Here is a 22,454-nt window from a genome sequence, read left to right as displayed (position 1 = left end):
CACTTCAGATATTACTCATCCTCCTGAGCTTCGTGTTCTACAGGGCATTGCTTCTTATAACCACTTCAGGAGTTGAAACCACCCACACCTAGGAAAGGAGATGCCTGGACCTTTGTTACAATGGCAGTTTTGGCTAGGAGACTGCACCAAAAGACATGACTTTTCAGTTCAAGGACAGGATTCTTGACCAGAGAGCTGCTTTATGTGTCTAAAATACACACAAGCACTTGGGACTCTGTTTAGGTAGCCTAAGTACTGGTCAGTGTTTCCTACTGACAGCAGCCATCTGTCCAATACCCTAAATAAAATCTGAAATAAAGCTTAAGAACAGTTTTGGCATTCATTTTAGTGGGATGCTCAAAAGCATTTTCTTCCCATCAGTTTGGGAAGGAATTATGCAACTTCTGGTTGTCCCTTGTGCTTTTCTCTGCCAGCTTAGTGCTTTACAACCTTAGAATCACAGCCACTTTTGGAAGGTACAGAGAGGAGGAAGATGGTGGCTAGGCTCACCAAGAGGCTGGAATGTATTTCATTCTCAATAGTTTTAGCTATCAAATACCTGTTCTGGTTTCTCAGGGGGGTGGTTCTTTCATTTGTGAGCTTTTCTCTAGGAGAACAAAAAACTATTATCATTGGTCCAGCTCTTCACAGCTATACAGTTTCCTCTCATTTCCAGTCAAGAGCTAACAAACCAAAATTATTAGGGATTAGCTTTCTGAGGCTTTCTAGCTGTGTGGAAAGAGTATTCTCTCCTCCATCTTTCCTTTAGAAGCAGAAGAGGTGACTTCTGGGGACACACACAGCCCATCTCCTTTGCCTGGCCACTCTCTCAAGGGCAGCTGTAGGTGCTGGCAGCTGTGGCACTCATAGTCAGGTGCACAGGGCACCCAATCCTCTCTTTCAGAGGTGCCTGTTGCAAAGCAGGTGCACTGACACCTAAGCAGTTCCTCATACAGCCGTGCAACAAGTGGGTGGGCAAGGTCTGGGCCTCACCATGAGGTGTGAGTCCTGCAGACCAGGAGGCCCTGGGGACAGACAGGTGCACCATTACCTGGGTAGGTTGCACTGCCAGACCCAGCTTTCGGCTCGCTGAGCTGCTATATGCAGATGATGTTCATGCTGTACAAATAAATCGTACTGTTACACCATTCAAATAGTGTTCATGCAACTTTTATCTGGTAGAGATTTTATTTTATGATTTCATCTACAGGCTTGTTAAAAACTTCTGTATCCACATCACTGGGCAGACTTTCTCTCTTTGTTTATTCCTGCACTGCCCTGCAGAGTTACAGTGAGGCCCAGCTGAAGTGATGTGAAAATTCTATCACTGCTATCAGCTACCTACCTAGTGGTTACAAGACTGTGTTGTGTCAGAAGGTGCCTGAGAGGTGGAACTGGGCAGAATTTGACTTTGCATAGCTCTTGATAAGAACTGCTAAATATCTCCTTAACTGTGCTTTGTTTTTTTTTTTTTTTAAATTTGAATATATTTTCCTCAAATCAATTATTTTTCTACAAAAGAATGTAACTGCAGTTATGGAAGATCTTGACTTTTACAGTGTAAAATATGCATAGAGTTTCCCCTCTGTATGCATGTTGCCTGCATAATTACCAACAGTTGTAACAAAAAATACATTTTGTTATAGGAGCTGTCAACAGAAATTTAGAAAATACTGAGACTATATGCAACAAAAGAAAAATTAAAAACAAGAGAGCTTGGAAAATGTGTATACTTAGGAAAAAAAAATCATTTTAAATCCTGTTCTGTTATTCTCTCTGTGATATTAAAATCTATACAAAGCACTATTGATTTCATTCAGCTGAACATAAGATAATTTAGAGCTTCCACGCTTCTGTCCCCAGCTTTGAGGGGAAAAATCTCAGCAGCCTTCAGCTGTATCTTGCAGAAAGCCTCAGTATAACTGTTGCATGTACTGAAAAAGATGTTCTCACTTAGGAGTAATTCCCCTTCCCCTCTTCTTCCATCAGGACAAGGAAAGTTACGGGATTAAATGATCCCTGATCATGAAAGCAGTTGCACTGCAGGCACACAGAATGCATGTCAGCTCAAATGCTGGTGAGTGCACAGCACTTTAAGATAACAGCACAGCTCTGCCAAGAAATGCTGTCCTACAGTGAGGTCTGTGATCGACTTTAGTGAAGGAAGGGATCTTATTTTTACCTGCTGCGGACAGAGGGAGCATCTCAAAGCAGCGCAAAGTTAAAGATAGGCACGGTGTCTGGTTCGGATGACGACGCAAAGGAAGATTCCGGTTAATTAGTATTTATTCTTAGTTTATAGTTACACCGTTCGGCTTGAACAAACAAGCAGGAGTTGGAGCCCCATTTTATGCTTCTCCTAAGTGAGAGACGGTCTCCGTGCTGCGACCGCACTCGCCTAGGGATCGGACTGTCCCTAGGCTGGGCCCCGCTCCTGGGCTCCGTCAGCCAAAACGCCGCCCGTCCCTGTGCCCCCGCTGCCACCGTGTCGCAGCGGCCACGCCAGCCCCCGCGCGGCCCCGCTCTCGTGGCTGCAGCCCGGAGCCGTCCCGGCTCCTCTCGGCCGCAGCCCGCTGGCACTGCCCGCTCTCGGTGTTTCCGCTGCGGGCGGCGAGCTTTCCCACCGCTCCTCGGAGGCTCTCAGTTCCCCTTTTTCACCACCGCTTTCTGTAACACCACCACGGCTTTTACCAGCAGCGCGCCGTTTGCTTTACACGGAGCTATTTTTGCCGCGAGGTCTCCCCGGTGCCTCCGCGGGCGGGAGGCACCCGGCGGGCACGGGACCGGAGCCCCGCCTTCCCGCAGCTCCCGTTCTCGTTTTTCTACACGGATTTCTCCCTGTGGGTGCTCAAGCGGAGCTGAAGCGTTCCCAGCGAGGTCTCCTGCTTCTTCAGGCAGGGCGAAGCAGCCGTTTTGCAGGCGAACGCACGGCCCGTACCTCCCCTCCCACACCTGAGCAGAAGCTCGCCCAGCACAGGCAGCTCCGCTGACGGGCTGCTGCAGCCATAGGGCGCCGCCTTTCCCGCTCTGCGACGCGATTGGACAGCCCGGCCCGGCGGGCGGGCCGCGGCAACAAACGGTTCCGCGGGCCGGGAGCCTCCTGGCTGGGGTGCGAGGAGGTGCGCGTGGCGAGGCTGCGCCTCAGGGCGGGCGCGGCTGGAGGTCACGCTGGTGCGTGGTCTGTGACTCTCCTCAGAGATCTTTTTTTTTTTTGGGAATGTCTGCTTTAAAACCTCGACGGGATTGGAATTCCTTTATCTTAAGGTGGCGTTGGTCATCCTCTTTCCTTACCTGTCTTGAGGAGGAGTTTAGGTACGCGGTTTAGCTGTGCAAACGCAGCTGTGTGTTGCCCTGAGCTGCGCTGTTCTTTGCAGGGAGCGTGCTGGGGAGCCGTTCAGTTGAACAGAGCTGAAACAGTCCTCTAGGAACTGTGGATTCTAGTGCAGGGTCACTTGCAGAGGGGAAAAGGGCTTCTAAGCTTGGACATAAGCAGAATTTGTGGTCTTGCTGCCTCCAAAAGGCTGGGGGTAGTCTCCTGGGGGGCAAAAGGGGTGAGAGAAATGAGAATATTTACGAAGGGCAGGTTAGCAGCAGGCTTGTGGGGAGGTGAGTTGGGATTGTTTTGTTACTGTGTCAGTGGTGCGTTTTGCAGAGCGGCTCTTCCAGGGCTGCACCAACCAGCCTGAGCCAGGAGAGCTGCAGGGCGCCCTGTGCAGGGTCTGTGCAGGGCCTGGAGTGGATGAGGTGCTGCTTTTAGCACATGGGAGTCTGGAAGTAAAACCAAACCACACCTACTACTAAAAGCATCTGCTCGGAACTGCTTCTTCATAAAGCAATCCGTGAAAAAGAAAAGCTGGAGTATGTTTTGTTCCTCACTAAATTATAGGAGTTTTGTTTTTTTACGTCCTACTGAGCTGACAGTAAAGGCCTATTAGAACAGCTAAATCAGAATTGGATCAGGTGTTTTCCATATCACACTGAGTATCGGCAGCAGAGCATTTGGCTCCAACAGTGCAGTTCCTTGAGATTTTGCACATGTGGACATGTAGTCTCTCTACTGACTTTGGTCTGACCACAGGCTGTTGGTATAGTATCCTTATGCTACCCTTACACATGCAAATACGTGGGCTTGAGGATCATCAAAATGATTTGAAGCTTTCTTTCCCATTTTTCTGCTCCCTTCCCTTGTTATTAATGAAAATGTGTAAATTTGTGTTCAGTAAATGTTTACAAGTCTTTTTTTTTTTTTTTTCCCTTTGCTTCCAGAAAGAAGTTAACAGCACTCAGATTTGCATCCCATGTGGTGGAAACGTCAGGATGACTATGAATCCACAGCAAACTCTCAGCTGTATGGCTGCTACAGGTAAGCTCAGAGATTAATGATGTTGATGATGTTGTGGAAAGCACAAAGCTGAGCAGGAGCTTTTTGCTGGTGTTAACTGCTTGACGGTACTTTGAGTTCTGTGCTGTATTCTGGTACAATCTTTTTCATTATTTAAGGGTTCTGCAGGTTCACTGGATGGAATTGACTTTGTTTTGGAAGTGTGATGAGATAGGGTTGGCAGATGTGGTAGATGGGATTAGGCAGATCTGCCACCCTGGAAAGTACTGGAGATGGATTATGGTTGTGAGATGCTGGAGTCAAGATTCCAGTGTGTCTTCATTTCTCCTGCGTTTTTGGGAAGGTGAGACTTGAAGTCCAGAACCTCAAGTCTAGGAGCTTGTATAATTAATTCCTGCTGTTTTCTGTTCCGAAGTGATCTTCCTTCAGCCTTTGCACTGTCTGAGAGCTCCGAGAACAAATGTGTTCCAGGGCTGAAAGCGGATATAGTTGTCAGTGTTAATGTACAAACTGTTATAGCTGGTTTTCAGAGGGAGCCTTTCTTTTAATATGAAGTGTATACTACATGCTTCTTGGAGCTGTCTTCTGAGACTTTCTACAGGTTCATGAAGGCTAAACTGAATGTTGGTGACAAAGAGGATGTGATTGAGCTCACATTTTGAAATAGCTCTTCCACCACGTGGATTAGAGTCTACTGCCCTCCTTCTAACCGATGACTTCAGTTCTTTAGTATTCAACCATAGATTTACACTGCAAGATTGCTAACATATTTTGTAAAATCCATGAGCTTTTAGCAATGTTCTACACAGAGTACAAATGTCAAAGTATGTGTATTTCTTGAGGTAGCACTTCATACTGCACTGCCTGCTTCTGAACTTGTATAATTACTAGCAGAGCAAATACATACTTGGTAAGAAAATTTTTTACCTGAAATGCCGCTGGTGGTTTTGCTTGAATTTGCCTTGTTATACATGCTCGCTTCTATTATGCATCTTGTATAAGGGAAATGTTCCCTGATAATCAAAAGCTAGAAGAACACAGGAATATCACACTGTCCTGCTGGCTGCCTATCAGAGTCTTTCCAAAGTGGCTGGTTTTGTCAAAGAAAGAGAAATTTATTTTTGAATGTGGCAAAGTCCTGATGTGGGGGGTATCTCTGAAAGTCTGCTTGTGGCAGCTCTCAGGCAGTAAGTACACAATTATCTGTGACTGCCCTTTCCCCCTCCTTTAGTTTGACCTTTCTGCCATCTTGGTAGGAGGTCTCATTTTTCTGTGCATTTTGTGTACTTAAGAATTGAATGTAACTTATTTGTTTATGGGTTTTGCAGCATTCATAAGATGATTCTTTCCCACTGCACTGAATACTTTCCCACTGAATGTGGATGATGCACGCATTGCTGGGCTGTGTATATTTTTCACCAGAAATACATTTTTCTGTCATGCAAGTGACTAATTGTGGAGAAAAAAACTTGGGGATTATTGCAAGTTAGGCATATTCATGACAGACAAGAGGAATGAATGTGTGCATTGAGATGTTTTACTTTCTATAACTCTTCTTATCACAGGACAGCTAAAGTTCAGGCTGTCAGCAATAGCACCCTGTTTCCCTGTTGGCCCTTCAAATTCCAAGTGTGTTTGGTGAATTGCTGAGCTGAGTGCATTGAGGTGAGTGTGCATGATGCTGGTGTTGTGATCTGTGATGTCAAAAACAGCTTCTAGACCTGCGTGCTTGGTGCTTTTAGAAAATCCTTGCCATTTAAGGAGTAGTGAGGCTGTAATGAGCTTGGAGTGGAAGTCCTTCACCATGGCTCTTCAGATACATGAGGCTACTGGTGTGGGGGTTATTGCTACAAGTAGCAGTCTCCTTCAGCACCTGGGCCTGTGCTGTTTGGAGGAGGTATTAGACGGGAGCTGGTGCACCAGCCATTCACAGTGAGCAGTGTAGCCTGTTGCCCTTGGACATGCTGGGTACATCAACCAGGAGCAGGCAGGTGTCTCATTTAAGGCATGCTGCTTTACCAAGCATCCTGCACTGTATGGTTCTGTGCTCCCTGAGGAGCTGGAGAAATACCCAGCCATGCAGTTTTTCTTTCCTTATTTCTGGGACAACAATGGATGAGCAATTCCTATAAAGCTGCTTATGTGCTTTCGTAGTTGGGGTCTATCTGTCCAGGCTGTGTACGGAGACAAAGCGTAAACTCCAGCCCTCCTGGGGTTTTTGTGTTTCTGTGGGCCTTCTAGTCCATTAAACTCACATGGATGCTATGCTTTTACACTTGGAGCTTGTGCTGCACAGAGAGAAGTGTCAGAACAGTTGTCCTGTAGACTTCTGTAGAGCAGTGAACGTTAGATACACCTCCCTCTCCCCAAGTCAAGTCACGTCTCCAAATTCTTTCAGTTCGGAGCCATTTGCCTCAGTGGATCCTTAGCTGTATTGTCTGTTGTGCAGCTCCTATTCCTACTACAGGAACAGCTCTTGACTTCTGATGGATTTTTCTTCACCCAATTCATAACACTTAGAGAAGTGGTAGTTAAAAAAAACAGCTAAAGAACAACAGAGCTACAGAGCAATCTGCGGGAGCATTGCTGCTGTTGTGCTGGGTGTCCAGGCAGGATGCCCAAAGTGCTGCGACTGTTTTCCCACCTTACCTTAACTCTCCAAACAAGGGTGGAGAGGAAGCAAGAAGAGCAAGACATTTCCGTGGCGATTGCAACATGCTGTGATAGGCTGATTCCCTCTCCCTGCCCTGTGACAAACATGGTATAGGCCACAAAGGGCTGCAATCTTTACTGGGGCTTTTGGGACTTTTTTCCCCTATGAATTCTGTCTTTGCAGTAACTTCTCCTTGCTGAAGAGAGGGGCACTGACTAATTAACAGCTGTTCAGTAGCAGACACTGTTGATAATCATCTAACTTGGAATACAGTTCTCTTAAAACTCCAAGCAGATACTTTCTAATGCCTGGATGATATGGGCTTGGTTTGGTGCTTGAAACCAGTCTACACTGTCCTAAGAAGATGAATCCTACTGTTTGCAAGTGGCTGCAATAGATGATACCTGTAGGCGTTATAGTTATCCTGCATTAGTAGTCACCAGTGTATTAAAGGCAACAATAGCACTGACTGATAGACTCGGTCGTGGTTTTAAGTCAGAGGATAAAAAACAGGTTGGTAGGTACCTGTTTCACTACTCTCAATACGGTTATCTTGCACTCAATGTTGGTTGTTTTCTTCTCAGTCTGAAATCACATTAACATTAGTCATGCAAAAGGCCATGGTGTTTTGAAATAAATATTTATCAACATATCCTATTGTGGTTTAGTTTTAGTCTCCTGATGTGGTTGACTGGTGTTTCATATGACCATGACATTTGTAAACAGCAAAGAGGGCGTGTCTTTGCCCTTTATTTTACTGTCGTCTTGGTAGCTGTCAGATTATGATATTCCCATGTCAGACCTTAATGTGAGATTGTAACACTGCAGACAGGAGAGTAAGTAAGTTGAGTCCTTGCAGTTGCCAGCTTTTCCAATTGCTCTTAGCCCAGTTTCCTGAAGAGTGATTCAGGCACGGAAGCACAGTGAGCCAGTGCCATTTGATGTGCCTGTGCAGCTGGCACTGCAGAAGAGTACTCGCAAATGTCCTTTGCCATTATGAGTCCCAGGCAGATGCTGCAGGTGCCCTTGGGTGGTTAAATTGTGTCAGGTGATTTGTTCAGGCAGCTGCCCCTTTCCCTAGGTTTCTTCCAGCTGTTTCCTACAAGTGAAACACCTCCAGGGCACAACCATCTGCTGACACCTCACAAGGACTCCTTGTACCTCCCCCAAAGCAGGCACAGCTCAGTCCTCTTAGTTACACTCTAGCTACTGTATCACTCATTCCAAGCTCAGTAATTTGGGCAGTCTTCAGGAAAAATATTTTTTTTTCCTTGATACCACTTGGGAAAACTTCCTCACATGTATGGGAAAAACCAGGTCTTGTCAGCAGATAGGAAAAAACCTTAGTTAAAACAGTATAATGAATTAGTCTTTTTGTATGTAATTGAAGGTAATATATGAGATTTGTACATGTAGATTCAAGGCTGCTGAAGTTGTCATGCATAAGGTCAGTGAGGAGCTTGGAGGTGTGTGGGCTGCCATGTGGTGGGCTGAGGGAGGTCGTGAGATCCATGAAAGCTGCTTGGATCCTTGTGTCATGTCTCTTGTTTCTGATGATGAAACTCACAAAATGTCTCTCTGTGTGCATTATGGTATTTTCTCTGTACTATAGTGTTTTTCTCCATAGTAATTTCTGTAGCCATGGTTCACAAGGAAAGTAATTTGTGATTGTGGGGAAGTTCTCCTCCACCGGAGGTGATGTTTGAGAGTAAGCAGGCAGATTTCATGCCCAGATGACAGGCAGAGGCAACAGTGAGAGCAGTGTTCATACAGTCACTTCTGCACAGTGCAGTGCTCAGTGTGTGCAGTTCTGCCAGGCCTGCCTGGAGATGGGGCTGACCAGACCCTGAGCTGCTCTCAGGTACTTCTCACAGTGCCGTCCTCTGAGGGGAGAGGCAAGGGCTGTGTGGTAGGGCATGTCCTACATGTGTGACTGCTGCCTCCTGCTTGTGCCACTGCCCAAGTGCTGATGTGCCCTTATGGGCTGTGGAGGCGTATGAAACTGAGGGCCTGCTCCCAGGAATGGCCAGGCATTAAGTTTAGTTCACTGTAGATTGTATTCTCAGCTTGTGTGAGAACTCCTGAGGGTCACCCAAACCATGCTGTGTTAGAGTGAGTGCTGTTTGTGTCTTTCATAACAAAAGCCTGCCCAGCCACAGCTGCAGGAACACTGCAATCAGCTTAGGCTGACATGCTGATTCAAGTTCCTAAATCACTTTGGCTGTTTCAAACAGTCATAAGCTGCAAAACTAGAAAACCTCATGGATGAAGCTACCAGTTATACAGTCAAAAATGCATGAATAAAACAAAGAAATATAGGAACTAAAGTCAGTCATCTTGTTGCCTAGGAGAGAAGGATTTACGGGATGCCAGTGTTCCTGCTGCCTTGAGGAAATGCTCTAATGACAGGCCGGCAAGGCAGGAGAGAGCCGGAGGGCCTCATCATTGTGTCACACTGATGGCATGGTTCAGACCTCAGCTGCAGTGAGTGGGTGGCATCTATCGCCTCTGCTTGTCAAACTCCTGGTCACCAAATAACGAAGTGATTGTTAAGACCCTTCAAAATGTTTTATAGGTCTTGCATTTGCCCGTGTTCATTTTACATTTTCAAATCGGTGGAGTTCAGATGGGTTATCATGGGAGGGAGTGCCTCCCAACCCCTGTGGTGCTGGGTGCGTGCCCACACTAGCCAGGAGGTTGGGCCTTGTCAGGCAGCCCCAGCTCTTCCGGTTCGTAGAGCATCCTGACAGATTCTCCTGCAGCTCTAGATGTGCTGAGGCCAATCCAGGCCCTCTGAGCTCCATGGGTGAAAGGATCAAATGACACCTGTGAAGGCTTACTGCCCTCCTCTCCAAATACATGTGTGCTGCCTGTTCATTTTCCTGCCTCTTCCAGTCATCTTTCAGGAAGAACTCCTGAGCTGTAGATCTAGAAACTGCTTTGGTATGAGTGCTAAAGATGCTCTGTGATAGCTGGCATTGTTGGTATTTAATTTACTGATAGCATCCTGAAGTGAAAAGCATGTGTCTTGTTTTGGTGCTGCTCAGCACCAGGAAAAAGTGCAGGAAAAACCTGATGGACACCTGGGAGCAGAGTACAGTGGGAGGATCCCCGCTTCCCTCTCACCTTTGATTTTATCCTGAGGAGTGCAGAATTCATATAGTCAGTACCTTCCATCAGCTCTGCAAAGCTAAAGATAAATACTAATTGCCAGTATTAATAGGTGAATATCAGTCTCTGAAAAATGTGCTTGCTATTTTAGATAAAAACAAATTTTGAGAATTTAAGCTTCCATAAGTAAGCAATAGATTTTTGAGAAGGAAGAGTTTCTAGTAGAGAGTCCAGTAAGTCTCAGTAAGGACAGGCAGGAGTCCCAGAAGGTCCAAATTCAAATCTTAGTTTTGCCAGCATATCCCAATATATTCCTAGACAAATCAACTAGATCATTTATAAGATGTAAATTATCTTCCAGTGTAGTCACAGTGTACTTTTCTGCTAAACCCAGAGCGGTGACAGGTTTGTAGCATCAGGAATAAAATTCACCTTGCTGATGGAATAATGTGGTAGCTAATTAGGTAAAACGTTTTAGTGGTGTCTTTGAAGGAGAGAGGTAGGTGCTGTCAGTGACTGTCCAGCTGACCGTCCAAAAATCACTGAGTGCTGTATTGTGTCTTGAAAGAAGCAATAGCTGAAATGGCCCTGTAGCTTATTGGTGTTGAGTAAGGGGATGGTGCTGTCCTCGTTCTTAATTTATCTGTCCTCAGCAAACTGAGAGCTGACCGAGGCACTGACTGATAAGCACTTGTGCTGTACAGGGAGGTCTGTTACTGTTACTCCTCCTGCCAGGGTGATTGGGATGCTGGAAGTAAAGCACAGAGAAGGTCCTAAAGAAGCACTTCAAAGAAACAAACAAAAATCAGAACAAAAGAAACCAAAGTTTTTATCATTTTGTGTGTGATGGTGAGGCAGCCTTAGTTAGCATTTGTTTCATGGAACCTCTGCAGTTGATCAGGACAGGAGATGAGTAAGATCATGCTCGCTTGTGAAAGCACCTTCTTCCAGAGACCACTGCTTGCTCCTGATCTGCTGCTAATTAGTCTCCGCCCTGTGATACTGAGTCATTATATTCTTTGCTCTTTTCCGTGGCTGCTTTTTGGTGTGGAAACTGAGACAAATATTGCCCCTCTGCTGGAAACCATCATCATGTCATCTTCATCGTCAGTACCTGTAAGCCCAGATGAGGAGGGAATAGATTTATTTTTAGTTTGGATAATGATCTCTAACAGAAATGCTTTGAAGATCTGCCACGCTTTGTTATTGTGGTGCGCTGCTCGTGGCCTCTGACTTTTCTATAATGTCACAAATGGTTTTATTTCTTACAACAGAAAAGCTACTAAGCAGCCTTTAAAGCCACTGTCAGGAAAAGGCAGTGAGATTCTACACTTCTTGTTCATCAGCACTTGGTTCAACTCCAATGCCTCCGTGTTTGGCATGAGGTGCAATCATTGCCTTCAGCTGCCTTGCAACCCTTGTTCAGTGTGCTGTTGGATTAAATGCCCTGCCCACCTGCCTTGTGTGGCAAGCTTGGTTGTGCTTTGTGTTCTCAGCAGAGCGAGAAAGGAATTGCTTACAGGGGTCACTGATGTCTTTCACTGGTATGACTTGCTTCCTTCATTTGGCAGGCATTACTTGTGCTGGGCTATTCTGGAGAATGTGAACTTCTCCTGAACTGTATTTAACCGAGGCTGGTTCAGGCTTGGTGCTGTGACTCAGATAAGCTGGAGAGAGACCCTCGGGACTTATGGAAGTAATTAGCTTAAGATGACTGAGATGGAAAGTTGCTAGCATGATGTGTTAGTGCAAGCAGATGCGTGCAATCATCCCATTGTGCCTTAACCCCTGAAGTGAGGCAGAAGCCTCCTGGCAGGGCCTGCTGGGCTGGGCAGTGGCCATCCTTGTTCCAGCAGAACAAAACTGAAGTGAATAAAATCTTCAGTTAACAAAGAGTTGGGCACAGCTAGCAATTCCTCGAGTGTCTATGTCCCATGCTGTGTCACCTCTTCTCATGTCATTTCTGAACCCCAGTAACTGCTGTTTCTTCAGCACAGTGGATCTAGGTGGCACTTCACCTTTCCAGAACAGTTCATCAGCTCAACTGTATGATTTGCCTTGATAGTCAGCATATGCCTGGGGTTGGCTGCTGGGAATCCTACGATGCTCTCAGCGCTTGGCTTTTGGTAAGGAATAAAAAAGACAGATGTGGCTGGGCCTGCTGGTTCTGGACAAGGCAGGGAGCATAAGAGTGCTTGTCTCAGGGCTGAGAGGAGGTTGATGAACCCTTTTTAGTTCAGTATGCCTTGCCTCCAACAGCAAAAACATCCATTTCACCTCTCTGCTGTGTGCCTGTGGGAATTAGGATGGCTGTGCCAAGTAATTCCACCCATTGCATGTGTACCACACTGGCAAATCTGATGTTGACTATCTGAAAAGGCCACGTAGATGGTTGCAACTCTCAGTGACTCCTTTGATGGAAGGATAAGAAGATCACAGTAGAACAATTTTTCTGTGGCATAACAGCTGCAAGAGCTGGAGCAGCCCAAGCACCCATAGCACCCTGAGAACTGGAGGCTGCTTCTGCTTTCTCCGTGTCTTTCTCTTAAGCATCTGCAGCAATAAAACCAAAGATGTAGGAAGAGGAAGAAGAGAACATCTGAAATGTTTTCAAATAAAGGCAGATTTTTTTTTTAACAAAGCTTGATGAAACAGTTTCACAGTAACACCAGTAATTACAAAAGGGACAAATCCTCAGCACTGAATAATTGTTCCCTTGCAGTGAGCCTTGGTAAAACTCAAATAGTGTCTGACCTTATAGTACTAGTTTACAATATCAGTAGTTTCCTGCCATGACTCAGTGGCTGGAACAGTAATATCTGTCAGTTTTTTTTTCCTCTCTCTTTCCAGATCTCTTTTGAAGCCTCTCTGAGTGGGCGGAGAGAGACGAGTGACAGATATAGTCCTGGTTCTTGCCCTTCCTCTTGCACCTTTTCTTTTTACAGATCAACCTGCTCCTGCCTTTTCTGTTCCTTTCAGCCCTTTTTCCTTTCAGCCCTTTTATCCATCAGACTTCCCTTCCGCATGTGTCCCTGAACAAATCTTACTTTCCTTTTCATTCCTGCTGATGGTGCCTAGGCCTGCTGATAATGCCTGGGAAATACTGAGCTCATTCACTCTGTGGCTTTTTCACTGGTACTTCTCCCTTCCTCTGCAGTTATCTTGCTGAGCTATGCAGCTATAACAAACACTGTTACCAGCTGAGGTTGATGGATTTCATATGGTCTTGGCTGAGCATGGTTTATAGCTTGGAGTTAAAGTTGCCTCTAGGACTGGTGATAGCCTAGCCTTTGAAGGCACTTCTTTACCTTTGAGTCTTCCACAGTTGGGATGACAAATGACCTGGTAAGGCAACAACAAACCCCACTTGCGTGGGAGTAGTTTTAATTCTGCCCTGTGGCCTTGCTGTCACAGGTTCCCCATGGCCCGAGGCTGGCAAGCAGCAAGTGATGCTTACTGTTGTCACCAAGCCCCAACACCTTCCCAGGGGCCTGGAGTGAATCCTTCTGGAGCCTCTGGTGGAGCTGAAGGCCGTGGTGCCTGGCCCAGCCCACAGCTCTGGCTCAGGATCAGGCAGCTAGGATGAAGAAAGGCACTACATTCTGAAGCGTGAATTATAATTGTGGCTCTGTAGCATGCATCCAAGGGGTGTGTATTTTGGAGACTGACAACAGATGAGATAATCTCAGGCCAAAATTAAGTGGAAAACATTTTGGTCCCTTGAAGGCCTTCTTGAGCTTTGTATGAGCCTTTAACTTCTACCTGATGGTGGCAGCCCCACAGGCTGGTAAGTGCACGTGCTCTGCAAAGGCCACTGGTATGTGGAGCTGCTGGTGCTGCTCTGAGGTTCCCTCCTCAGGACACGTGGTGCTCAGGAGCAGTTCCAGGTGTGCAGGTGATCTATTGCTTGCTACCAGGAACTCGAATTTTCTCCTGAGAGGTGTGGAGTCCAAAATGAAGATTGGGATGCTTGAATCTACTGATTCAAAGCTGGTCACAACTCTTGCAGCTGCTGTTTTTCTGAGAAGACTCATGCTAATGTAGGTAATGCAGCATAGATGTGTTTCAGGACAGAAGCTGAAGGGAAGATCTGTTGATGCCCCTCTTCCACTTCTCCAGCAGGACGTGAACTCTGCCATAGCTCTGGGACTTCTCCAGGAATCTCTGGCCCTGGCCCTAATCTAGACTCAAACCAGCAATGTGTCTTGGGCAGGGGGGTTGGAAGACAGGTGATTTTGGTTTTAGAGCTTCTGTTGGGGGTGCAGGAAACCCTCATGAATCCTGATTTCTGAAGCTGGGTTATAAAGCTGGCTCCGCTCTGAACACCATGTTATCCACGTGTTTCAGGCCAACTCACTTGGAAGTCATCACAGGGTTTTGTTTAAGCTGTAGTCTAAAGATGCTTCTTGGTATAAAAATGAAATGAGGAAGCCATTGCAGGCTGCTGCTGCCAGCCCTTAGCTCTGCTTTGCAGCACTTGCTGATGGGGAGATGTAGGCCTGTCTGTGACCTACATTCAGAACAGGCACCAGAGCAGAGTATGGGTGCCAGGCTTCTCTTTTGCTTGCAGGACTTCGAAAATCAGCTTTTTAGTTGCGCTCGAGGAAACTTGTGAGTAGTTGTTCTGGCAAAAGAGGAGGAATGCTTTTCAGAGCTGCATGAAGTAGAAACCAGTTAGTTTGCCTCGTGTGAAACTAAAGAGACCAGTCTGTCAGAAAAACCACGCTACTCAAACCCTGCTGGCCGCCCTCCTGCGGGGTCCCTGCTTCCATCTGGGTGTGTGTGCAGGAGGTCCCCAGGCAGGAGCTGTGCTGCGGCAGCCGAGGCTGAGGTGAGCTTCTGAAGCGGCCGCTCGCCGTGCCTGCCGACTGGAGGTAAACAAACAGCAAAGCACTGCGCTTTGAAAATCGCTTCTCTGTCCTTTCCTACACATCTTGGATGTGTACTTAAGTTTTTTTTACAGTACGTGACATTTCCTGTGAGAGCGCAGTCCTTCAAAGCTCTGTCTTTGTGTACATCTGTAGTTTTTAAAAAAGCAAAGCCGCTTCTCTGACTCCCGCTTTCCCATCAGTATCGCTGTTCCCCGCTCCACCCGGGCGCTGTGAGCACACCGAACCGGGCCGCTCTCCGCCTGGCCGCAAAACGCCTCGCGCCCTCCGCGCTCCTCCGGCCCGGCCCCAGCCGCACGTGCGGACCCGCCGGGGGCGCGGGGCTCCGGCGGCCGCGGGCAGCCCCGTCCCGCCGCTCTCCCCGGGGCGCCGGCGCCCTCTGTCGGTTCCCTGCGAACGGGCCGAAGTCAGCGCGGGGCCGAGCGGCTCCCCGGAGCCCGGCCGTGACTCCCAGCGCCCGGCCCGCCAGGCGCCGTGGTTCGCCGTGCGCGTTCGCTTCAGCCGGAGGAGGGCTGGAGTAAGATCGCCCGATGGATGACATCCGTCTCCTGCTTGTGCGCACGGCAGCTCTGCCTGAGAAGTCTGATTGCCTTTTAGATTCCTGCGTTTTGAGGGATCTGATGTGCTAGAAGAAATAGAAAGCTCCTCAAATTTTGGGTCTCTGACGAGCTGCTCTGCACAACAGAGAGAGCTCTGCACAACAGCTGCTGGGAAGTCAGTGGTGGGATTTCCCACACAAGTCCTTCATGTGATGATTATTTTCCCTTTACTTCCTCAGAAGCAAGCCTTGTTCTCAGAGAGCTTTGTTTTTGCTAATAAGGAGTTTACCAGCTCACAGAGAGCCTCTCAAACTCATGTGAAGAAGACAGATGTGTTGAGGGACAGTCCTGGAGAGCTCCCGGGGGACGCCATGCTTCGAGAGGGAGCAGGTCAAGTCGATCTGAGTAATAGTGATAACCCAGGAACTAAACTGCTACAGGCCGCCCTTCCACTTCACCTGAAGTTTCAGTTGCTAATTTTTAATAGTATGTTGTTGGGGGTATTATTTATGTTAATTTCAGAAAATGTTTTCTTCATATCGCTGTTTCCAAATTCAAATTTGAATGTGGATACCAGAATTTATGTGAAATTTCCTATGCTTCTGAAGGCTGACAAAGTGAAACTACTCCCAGCATTTCAGAGCAGTGTTCGTGATAACAAAAATCACAGCACTTTGCTCTCGTAAGCACTGTGTTGAGTATATTAGGTCCATGTGCTGGGGAGTTTCAGAGCATAACTCAGTTAGCATGGCCATGTACCGCTGTAGCCGAGCACTATGTTCAGTCAGAAGGGATGATGGTGGCTGAGGAACAGCAACTGGCAGTGAAACTTTGCACTTCATTTAAATCCAGTGCTCTCATGAAAGGTGATGGGACCTATGCTTTCTCTTCTCTGTCTGTGCAGGAGAAAGAGAAAAGGAGATCTGTTAGTAAGAGTGGAATTGCACAAGGTTCCTGGAGTACAGAAGCTGCAGTAACAGTCCTGGGGATTCCTGCTGCCCTTCCAGCTCAACAGGGAGGTGGAGCTGATGGAAGAAGCACCACTAAGCCCCATGTTCTTTGCACAGCAAGTGAGAGCCTGATACATTGCATCCCTAGCAGTAGGTGGGATCCATGAACCATGCGGAAGCTTTCTGCTGTTATCCTAATGAGCTTTTGAGTTTAAACTGCTTAAAAAGTAAATATGTCTGGCTGATAGTTGAAGTGCTTAAGCAAAGGGCTGTGTTGCATGGAGAATGGAGATGCTTGTCCATCAAGTGCCCCCAAAAGCCCCTAAAAGATGCACAAAGTGCTCTGAATCATCATTTTACCAGGACGTCTTAATTTCCTGGCTTTTTCACTGTGTTTTTTTTTTCTGTTGTTTTCTTTCCTGCTAATCATTCAGCCTGTCCTGCTCATTAGCAGCAGGGGAAATAATTTTGGAGAATACCTCTCTGCAGTTTTGGATGTTTTCTTAATTTTCTACAGAAAAGCCTGCCTGCCCAAGGAGGTTCGAGTTCTTAACCTGTTGGTCTTCAGAAGATTTCTCTCAGCTAATGGGCTCTCAAGGCCTTGTTTCCTCAGAGGAAAGCAGAGGAGTGGAGATGATGGAAGGTGGATTATTGGCACAGTTTGCTGCATAGACCGATATATCAAAATATCATCCAGTACAGTTTGTCAGGACTTGGTGTGTCACCTAGTAACAGGCTTTGCAATTAGATCTCTCTATGGCTCTTGCATGTTTTAAAAAATATATATATATCCTACTGGCCTCGTGAGAACTCTGCTATTTTACTCTCTGCAAGGAGCTGCTCTGGTTGAAAGATTATGCATGTTTTGTACTGACCCCAGCTCCAAAGCTGTGGAAATTTGGGGCTTGCTTCTGCCCCAAGCTGCCCCTTTGACCATCTCTTTCTCCAGTGTTTGCCTTCTGAATGTCCATGGAGCATCACCGTGCATTTGGCTGTGCCCAAGGCCAGCCCTTCCTTTCCCACAGCGTTCTGTGGGGGCCTGCTGTCCCTCTCCCTCAGTCTGCCTGGTACTGGGCGACCCAAAAACATGGGAGGCCTGAGAAATGCTGCTTCTGAGACTCCAGTCCCTTTGGGTTAATTGGTAGCCCAACATCTGGAGCAGTGACCGAAGTATTTGTGTGTATGTACAGCAAGTCCCCTTGGCAGAGGTGAATCATCCCAATTAATGAATTGTCTATACGGCTTTATGTAGCTATTGCTTTTGTAAACAAATAAGGAAACGTGCAAAAAAAAAAAAAAAGGATGGTTTGAGCCAAGTGCTGCTGACAGCTGTGAGCATATAGCAGTGCTGTGTCTGAAGCGTGTGGCCTTTGATGTCATGCTCTGTGGTAATGCAGAGTGGTGTGGTTAATGAGAAGGTGGGGTGCGCTGCCTCCTGTCATCCCCAGACAAGAGCTGCAGGCACTTATTCGAGTCTTTAGAGCATCCTGCAGCATCAGTGGGCAGCTCCGCTGAGACTTTCGAGTGATTTGTTTTCTACAGTATCGAAGAAGCAGCCTGGCTCAGCACAGCTTCAAAGAATGACATTTTTAATATTTTGATTGACTCAGTGCAAAAAGGGATGAGACTCCAGCAGCCTGGAAAGGCACGGTTACTGTGGTAGGTGTTACCCAGTGATTAATGTCTCTTAGTTTAAATCCAAGCCTCTCAGCTCCTTTTATACATTTTTGCTAGCAACAGCAGATCCTCTGCCAGTCTCTCAGGTTTGAATTTTTGAGGTGCAGATGCTAGAGCCAATTTTGGTTTCTTGGCAATTTGGGGTTTAGGAGTTCATCTTCAACTATGCTTTCAGATCTGTGAGCAGTGTGCATGGAAGTTGATGATCTGTTGAGATGATTTATGGAATGTATTATTCTGCTTTCCTGCAGCATTTTTACTGTATGGAAAACATTTTGTGCTGATTATCACTTGCCACATGCATTTAATCTATTTTTGGTAATTCTTCAGGGCCCATCACCATGGTATCCTAGCATCAGCGAACATAATGCCGATATCCATTCAATATGAACTGCTGATGCACAACTCTTTTTAATATTAACACAGCTTCGTTGTGTTACTTACCTTTCATTTTTCAAATATGATACATTTCTGCTTTAAAAAAAAAAAAAAAAGCTTAAAGCCAAGACCATGCTGTAGATGGAACCATTTCTGGATGGACAAATGGAATTAAGCATCCCAAGGGGCTGGGCCTGCCTGTTTCTCTTAGCTGCACCTTAGGGTGATGTTGATGCACTTGAGATGACTTTATTAAAAAAACAAAACAACAACAAAAAACACTGTTTAGCTTCAGTGAGACAGAGTGCCATGGGTGGCTCTGTCCTGTGGCTCCAGCTAAATGTTCTTTCCTACATGCTGGGCAGTCCTGAGTCTGTGCAGCGTGTGACAGGTTGCTGCTGTTATGAGAGGCAGTGGTGTATCGTGGGGAGGGAGGTGGTCAGCGAACCTCTTGCACAGCAGTGGAACAAGGTGCTGTCAGGCTCCAGTGCCACTTGCTGTCTCATTTCCAGCCCTGTTGACAGCAGAACAGTTCAGTCATTTTTAGTGGGAAAATGAAGCGTTTAGGTGCCGTAAGTGATGAGGGTGTAGAAGATAATGCTGGAAGAGGTTGTGATTCAGCTTTCACTTTTTTCAACACAACAGAAATTGTCTAAAGTAAATGTCTCTGTGCAAGATGTGTGTTTAATATGTTCAGTGTTTTTCTTATTACCTGTATTTATCTCCTGCTAAATAATTATGCAAATAATTCTGAAATAAATCCACAGAACTAAAATATGAATGAAAACAAGGATGTATTTATTCTTTTGGCAAGTGCAAGTTCAGAGTTTATTTAAAATATGTGAATTATATGAGAAAAATCTAGGCACTTCTGCATATTTTAAAAAAAACCTCACAAGTTTGTGGGCAGATTCACTAGAAAAAGTAAATTCTGAGAGCTGAGTGGTTTCTCATGGGGTGAGTGCTGGTGCTGGGTCTCATTCACCCCCTGCGTCCTACAAAAGTGAATGGTGTAGCCTGATCAAAACATGGTGTTTTGATAGAATGAGAAAGTACAGATGGATGGTTGCATCCCCTGGTCATGTCTCGCCTGCTTTAGCCATGGGCATCCACATGCTGTTAATCCACCCTGCTGGGAGGCAGAAATGGGTGCCTGAGGAGCGCTGCCATCTCTCTTGGGATGGCACAGCCATGCTCTGTGCATACTGCTGCTCTGTGACTCTGGGAGAGCTGTTCTCAGGTGATGGGCTATTGTGATTGAAGACCAAAGCAAAGCAAATCACTCCAATGTACAGTATTGAGGCTGGGCTAGATGATAATTCAGGGTAACAAGTGGTGGGCTGACCTTGCAGATAAGAACCACTTTTGCCAGGAAGGGCACTATTTCTTTACCTTTTGAAAAGATATCCATTTTCTGTATGATAGTTTCCTATAACACTAGAAGAACATTTAGTCTTTCCAGTGCATGCTGGAACTGTTGTTTGCAGTGTTCCATTTCACTAATTTCCATATTATGCTCTACAAAGGAAGATACCATTGCAGATACCTCTTGAATTGCTGAGGGCAGCGATAGCAGCTTGTGCTGCTGTGTTACCAGTGGTGGTCAGTGGGCCCTGGGTAACTGCCCTAAGATGAGATCCAGCCTGATGTGGCTCACCAGAGGCCAGGAGAAACATTTCTGTGCAGTTGTGGAGTTGAAGGGAAATCAGTGCTCCCTCTTGGCTTTGAAGGGTGCTTGCTTGAAGTGGTCTTGGATGCTGCAAAGTTCACAGCCTCCTGATGCTATCTGTAGCTCTTCTTTCCCATCAGCACTGGGAGGGTTTATCTCATGTCTGAACCAGACCTTCCCTGCTGTGCAATAAGCCCACCACTTCCTATGCTTTTATATATGTTATGGACATTAGAAAGTAGGTTCTTCCTTTCCTTCACACTGCAGCCTTTATGTATACAACAACTGCTTTCATGTGTTCCTTAGCCTTCTCATCTTTAAGATCTTTAGGAATAATCCCATCTTCTTTCCATTCTTCCTTGCTGGTACTTCCTGGCCTTTTATTTACCCTCCTTGTTTCCAGGCTTCTGTCCTGCCATTTCCATATTTCATCAGGTGCAGTGCCCAGCCCTAGAAATGGCAGTGGGATGGGCAGGAGCAGTGTGGTGCCCCCTGAAGGGGGGGGAACTTAGGAACTTAGGAGCAGAGTGGGCTTCTGGCTCAGCCTGTTTATGTCAGTGCTGTGTTTGCCCATAGTGCTGTGAAGCCACTGACTCTGGTTTCACATGAGCTACCTGGACAGCTTTGTCTCTTCACGTAGTTGTGAAGCCGTTTCTTCCTGCATAGCAGAAACATCTTTAAAGTTTCCCTATTGAACTGATTTTTTTTCCCCGGATGTGGAAAGCAGGTGCCAAAAAAAAAGAAAGAAGCTGTGAAGTCCAAACCTATTTGGTTGTCTTTAATGCAAAGGCCCTACTACAGGGCCCAGTATCACACAGTGCATTCTTCCATCTCATCCATGCACTGCTGTTGACTGTTCTCTGCCTCTTTTCTGATCAGTTTTACAGCCTTCTGTATTTCCTTTGGACCACGCTTGCCTAAGTTGCTTATGACGGTGTCAAGCCAAATAATATTGATCTGTCTACCATTTATTTTGGCTAGTAATGGCTTAGAAACTATTGAAACTCAGCAGCCTCCCATGTAACACAGCCAGGAGGTCAAACCTCATGGGCAGCAGGACCAAACAGTGCAGCACTGACACGTAAAATCACAGTATCAGTAATAAAACACCAGAATAGTCTACTGAGTAACACATCAGTTGTCCCTTTCACTAATACTGAAACTAGATGTGTGTTTTGATTCAAATAGGCACTCTAAAGAAGCTGCTTTCACTACACGGGCACATGACAACACTGATGTTTATTCTTTTCAGTCTATTGCGTGGAATTAATACCATTTCCTTTAAAAGTTGATCGCCAGCTAATTTTTTCCTCTTCCCCCTTCTCCTGGCAATCTCAGGGAAGTCTGGCATGTACTGCTTGAAAGGAATTCACACTGAGCACACAAGATGGGCTGAAAGTAGCCAGCACAGCAATCCTTGTCTGTGACACACTTGCCTGCCTACTGCAGGCTTCATGCTGTCTCTGCTGGGGTTTGGTGCTGAATGCCTCATTGGGAGCAGCTGCAGCAGGGGTGATACAGGCTCGCAAACTGTCACGACGGTATTTCTCCGATTAAACAAATAGTTGTGTTGGCTTTTGTGGTTCTGCATCCTGCTATTCTGGTACCATGCACCGCTCCTGGAATGAACTGCTTTGCTGAGACACTTTCTAGTTGCTCTTTTAGTTAAATGTTGGTAACATACATGCTGTCTTAAGAGACTTGTATTTCTGACTAATATCGAGCTGTGGTTTAGGCCTTGCAAAGAGGCGGGGGTTGATTCAGAGAGCCAATGGTCAAAGGGAGAGCCCAGCAGGTGTGGGCTGTGTGTTACGGAGCTCCCCTACTCATTGCTCCTTCACCAGCCATGCCCATCTGCAAGTAACTTCACCAACATCATCTGTAAGGGGAGCAAAAAATTTACAGTGAGCTTTCACCAGGAAGTGAACACCAGTGTCAACAATCTTGATCTCTCCTTCTGCCACTTGCAAGCTGACACCTTTTCCTGAGTGCTGCCTGTATTTTACCCTTGCATTCAAACTCTCTAAATTCTTGTGGTTTCTGTCTTCCCCATTGAAGCTCCAGAAATAAAGCAACCTTCTAATCATTTCTTCTGTGACTCTATGACTGGAAATGTAAGTATGAAGGGAAATGTAAAGTCTCTTCCTGTTGCTTATTAGTCAACGTAATACATTTTCTAGTCTCGGAGAGATTACAGTAATATTTTATGCCACTTTTTTGTAGTCTGCTTTCTCAATTATCAGATC

At 46.3% G+C, this 22,454-nt stretch overlaps 1 protein-coding gene across 1 annotated transcript in view; it reads left to right on the top strand.

Annotated features, from left to right (window-relative positions):
- Positions 1-3,118: 3,118 nt before the first annotated feature.
- The window catches only part of LOC116241321 (protein FAM13A-like), a 112,221-nt gene continuing 92,885 nt past the window's right edge, over positions 3,119-22,454 (top strand). The window contains exons 1-2 of the mRNA XM_090144856.1: positions 3,119-3,171; positions 4,267-4,363. Coding sequence (XP_090000982.1) covers positions 4,318-4,363 — 46 coding nt within the window. The 5' untranslated portion in view covers positions 3,119-3,171; positions 4,267-4,317. The remainder of the gene's footprint in view (positions 3,172-4,266; positions 4,364-22,454) is intronic.

This window comes from Phasianus colchicus, chromosome 8 (genome assembly GCF_987193195.1).
Source record: "Phasianus colchicus chromosome 8, bPhaCol1.hap1.1, whole genome shotgun sequence".
Lineage (NCBI taxonomy): Eukaryota > Metazoa > Chordata > Aves > Galliformes > Phasianidae > Phasianus > Phasianus colchicus.
The sequence above is the reverse complement of the archived record's forward strand: the minus strand, read 5'-3'. Positions and strand labels throughout refer to the sequence as shown.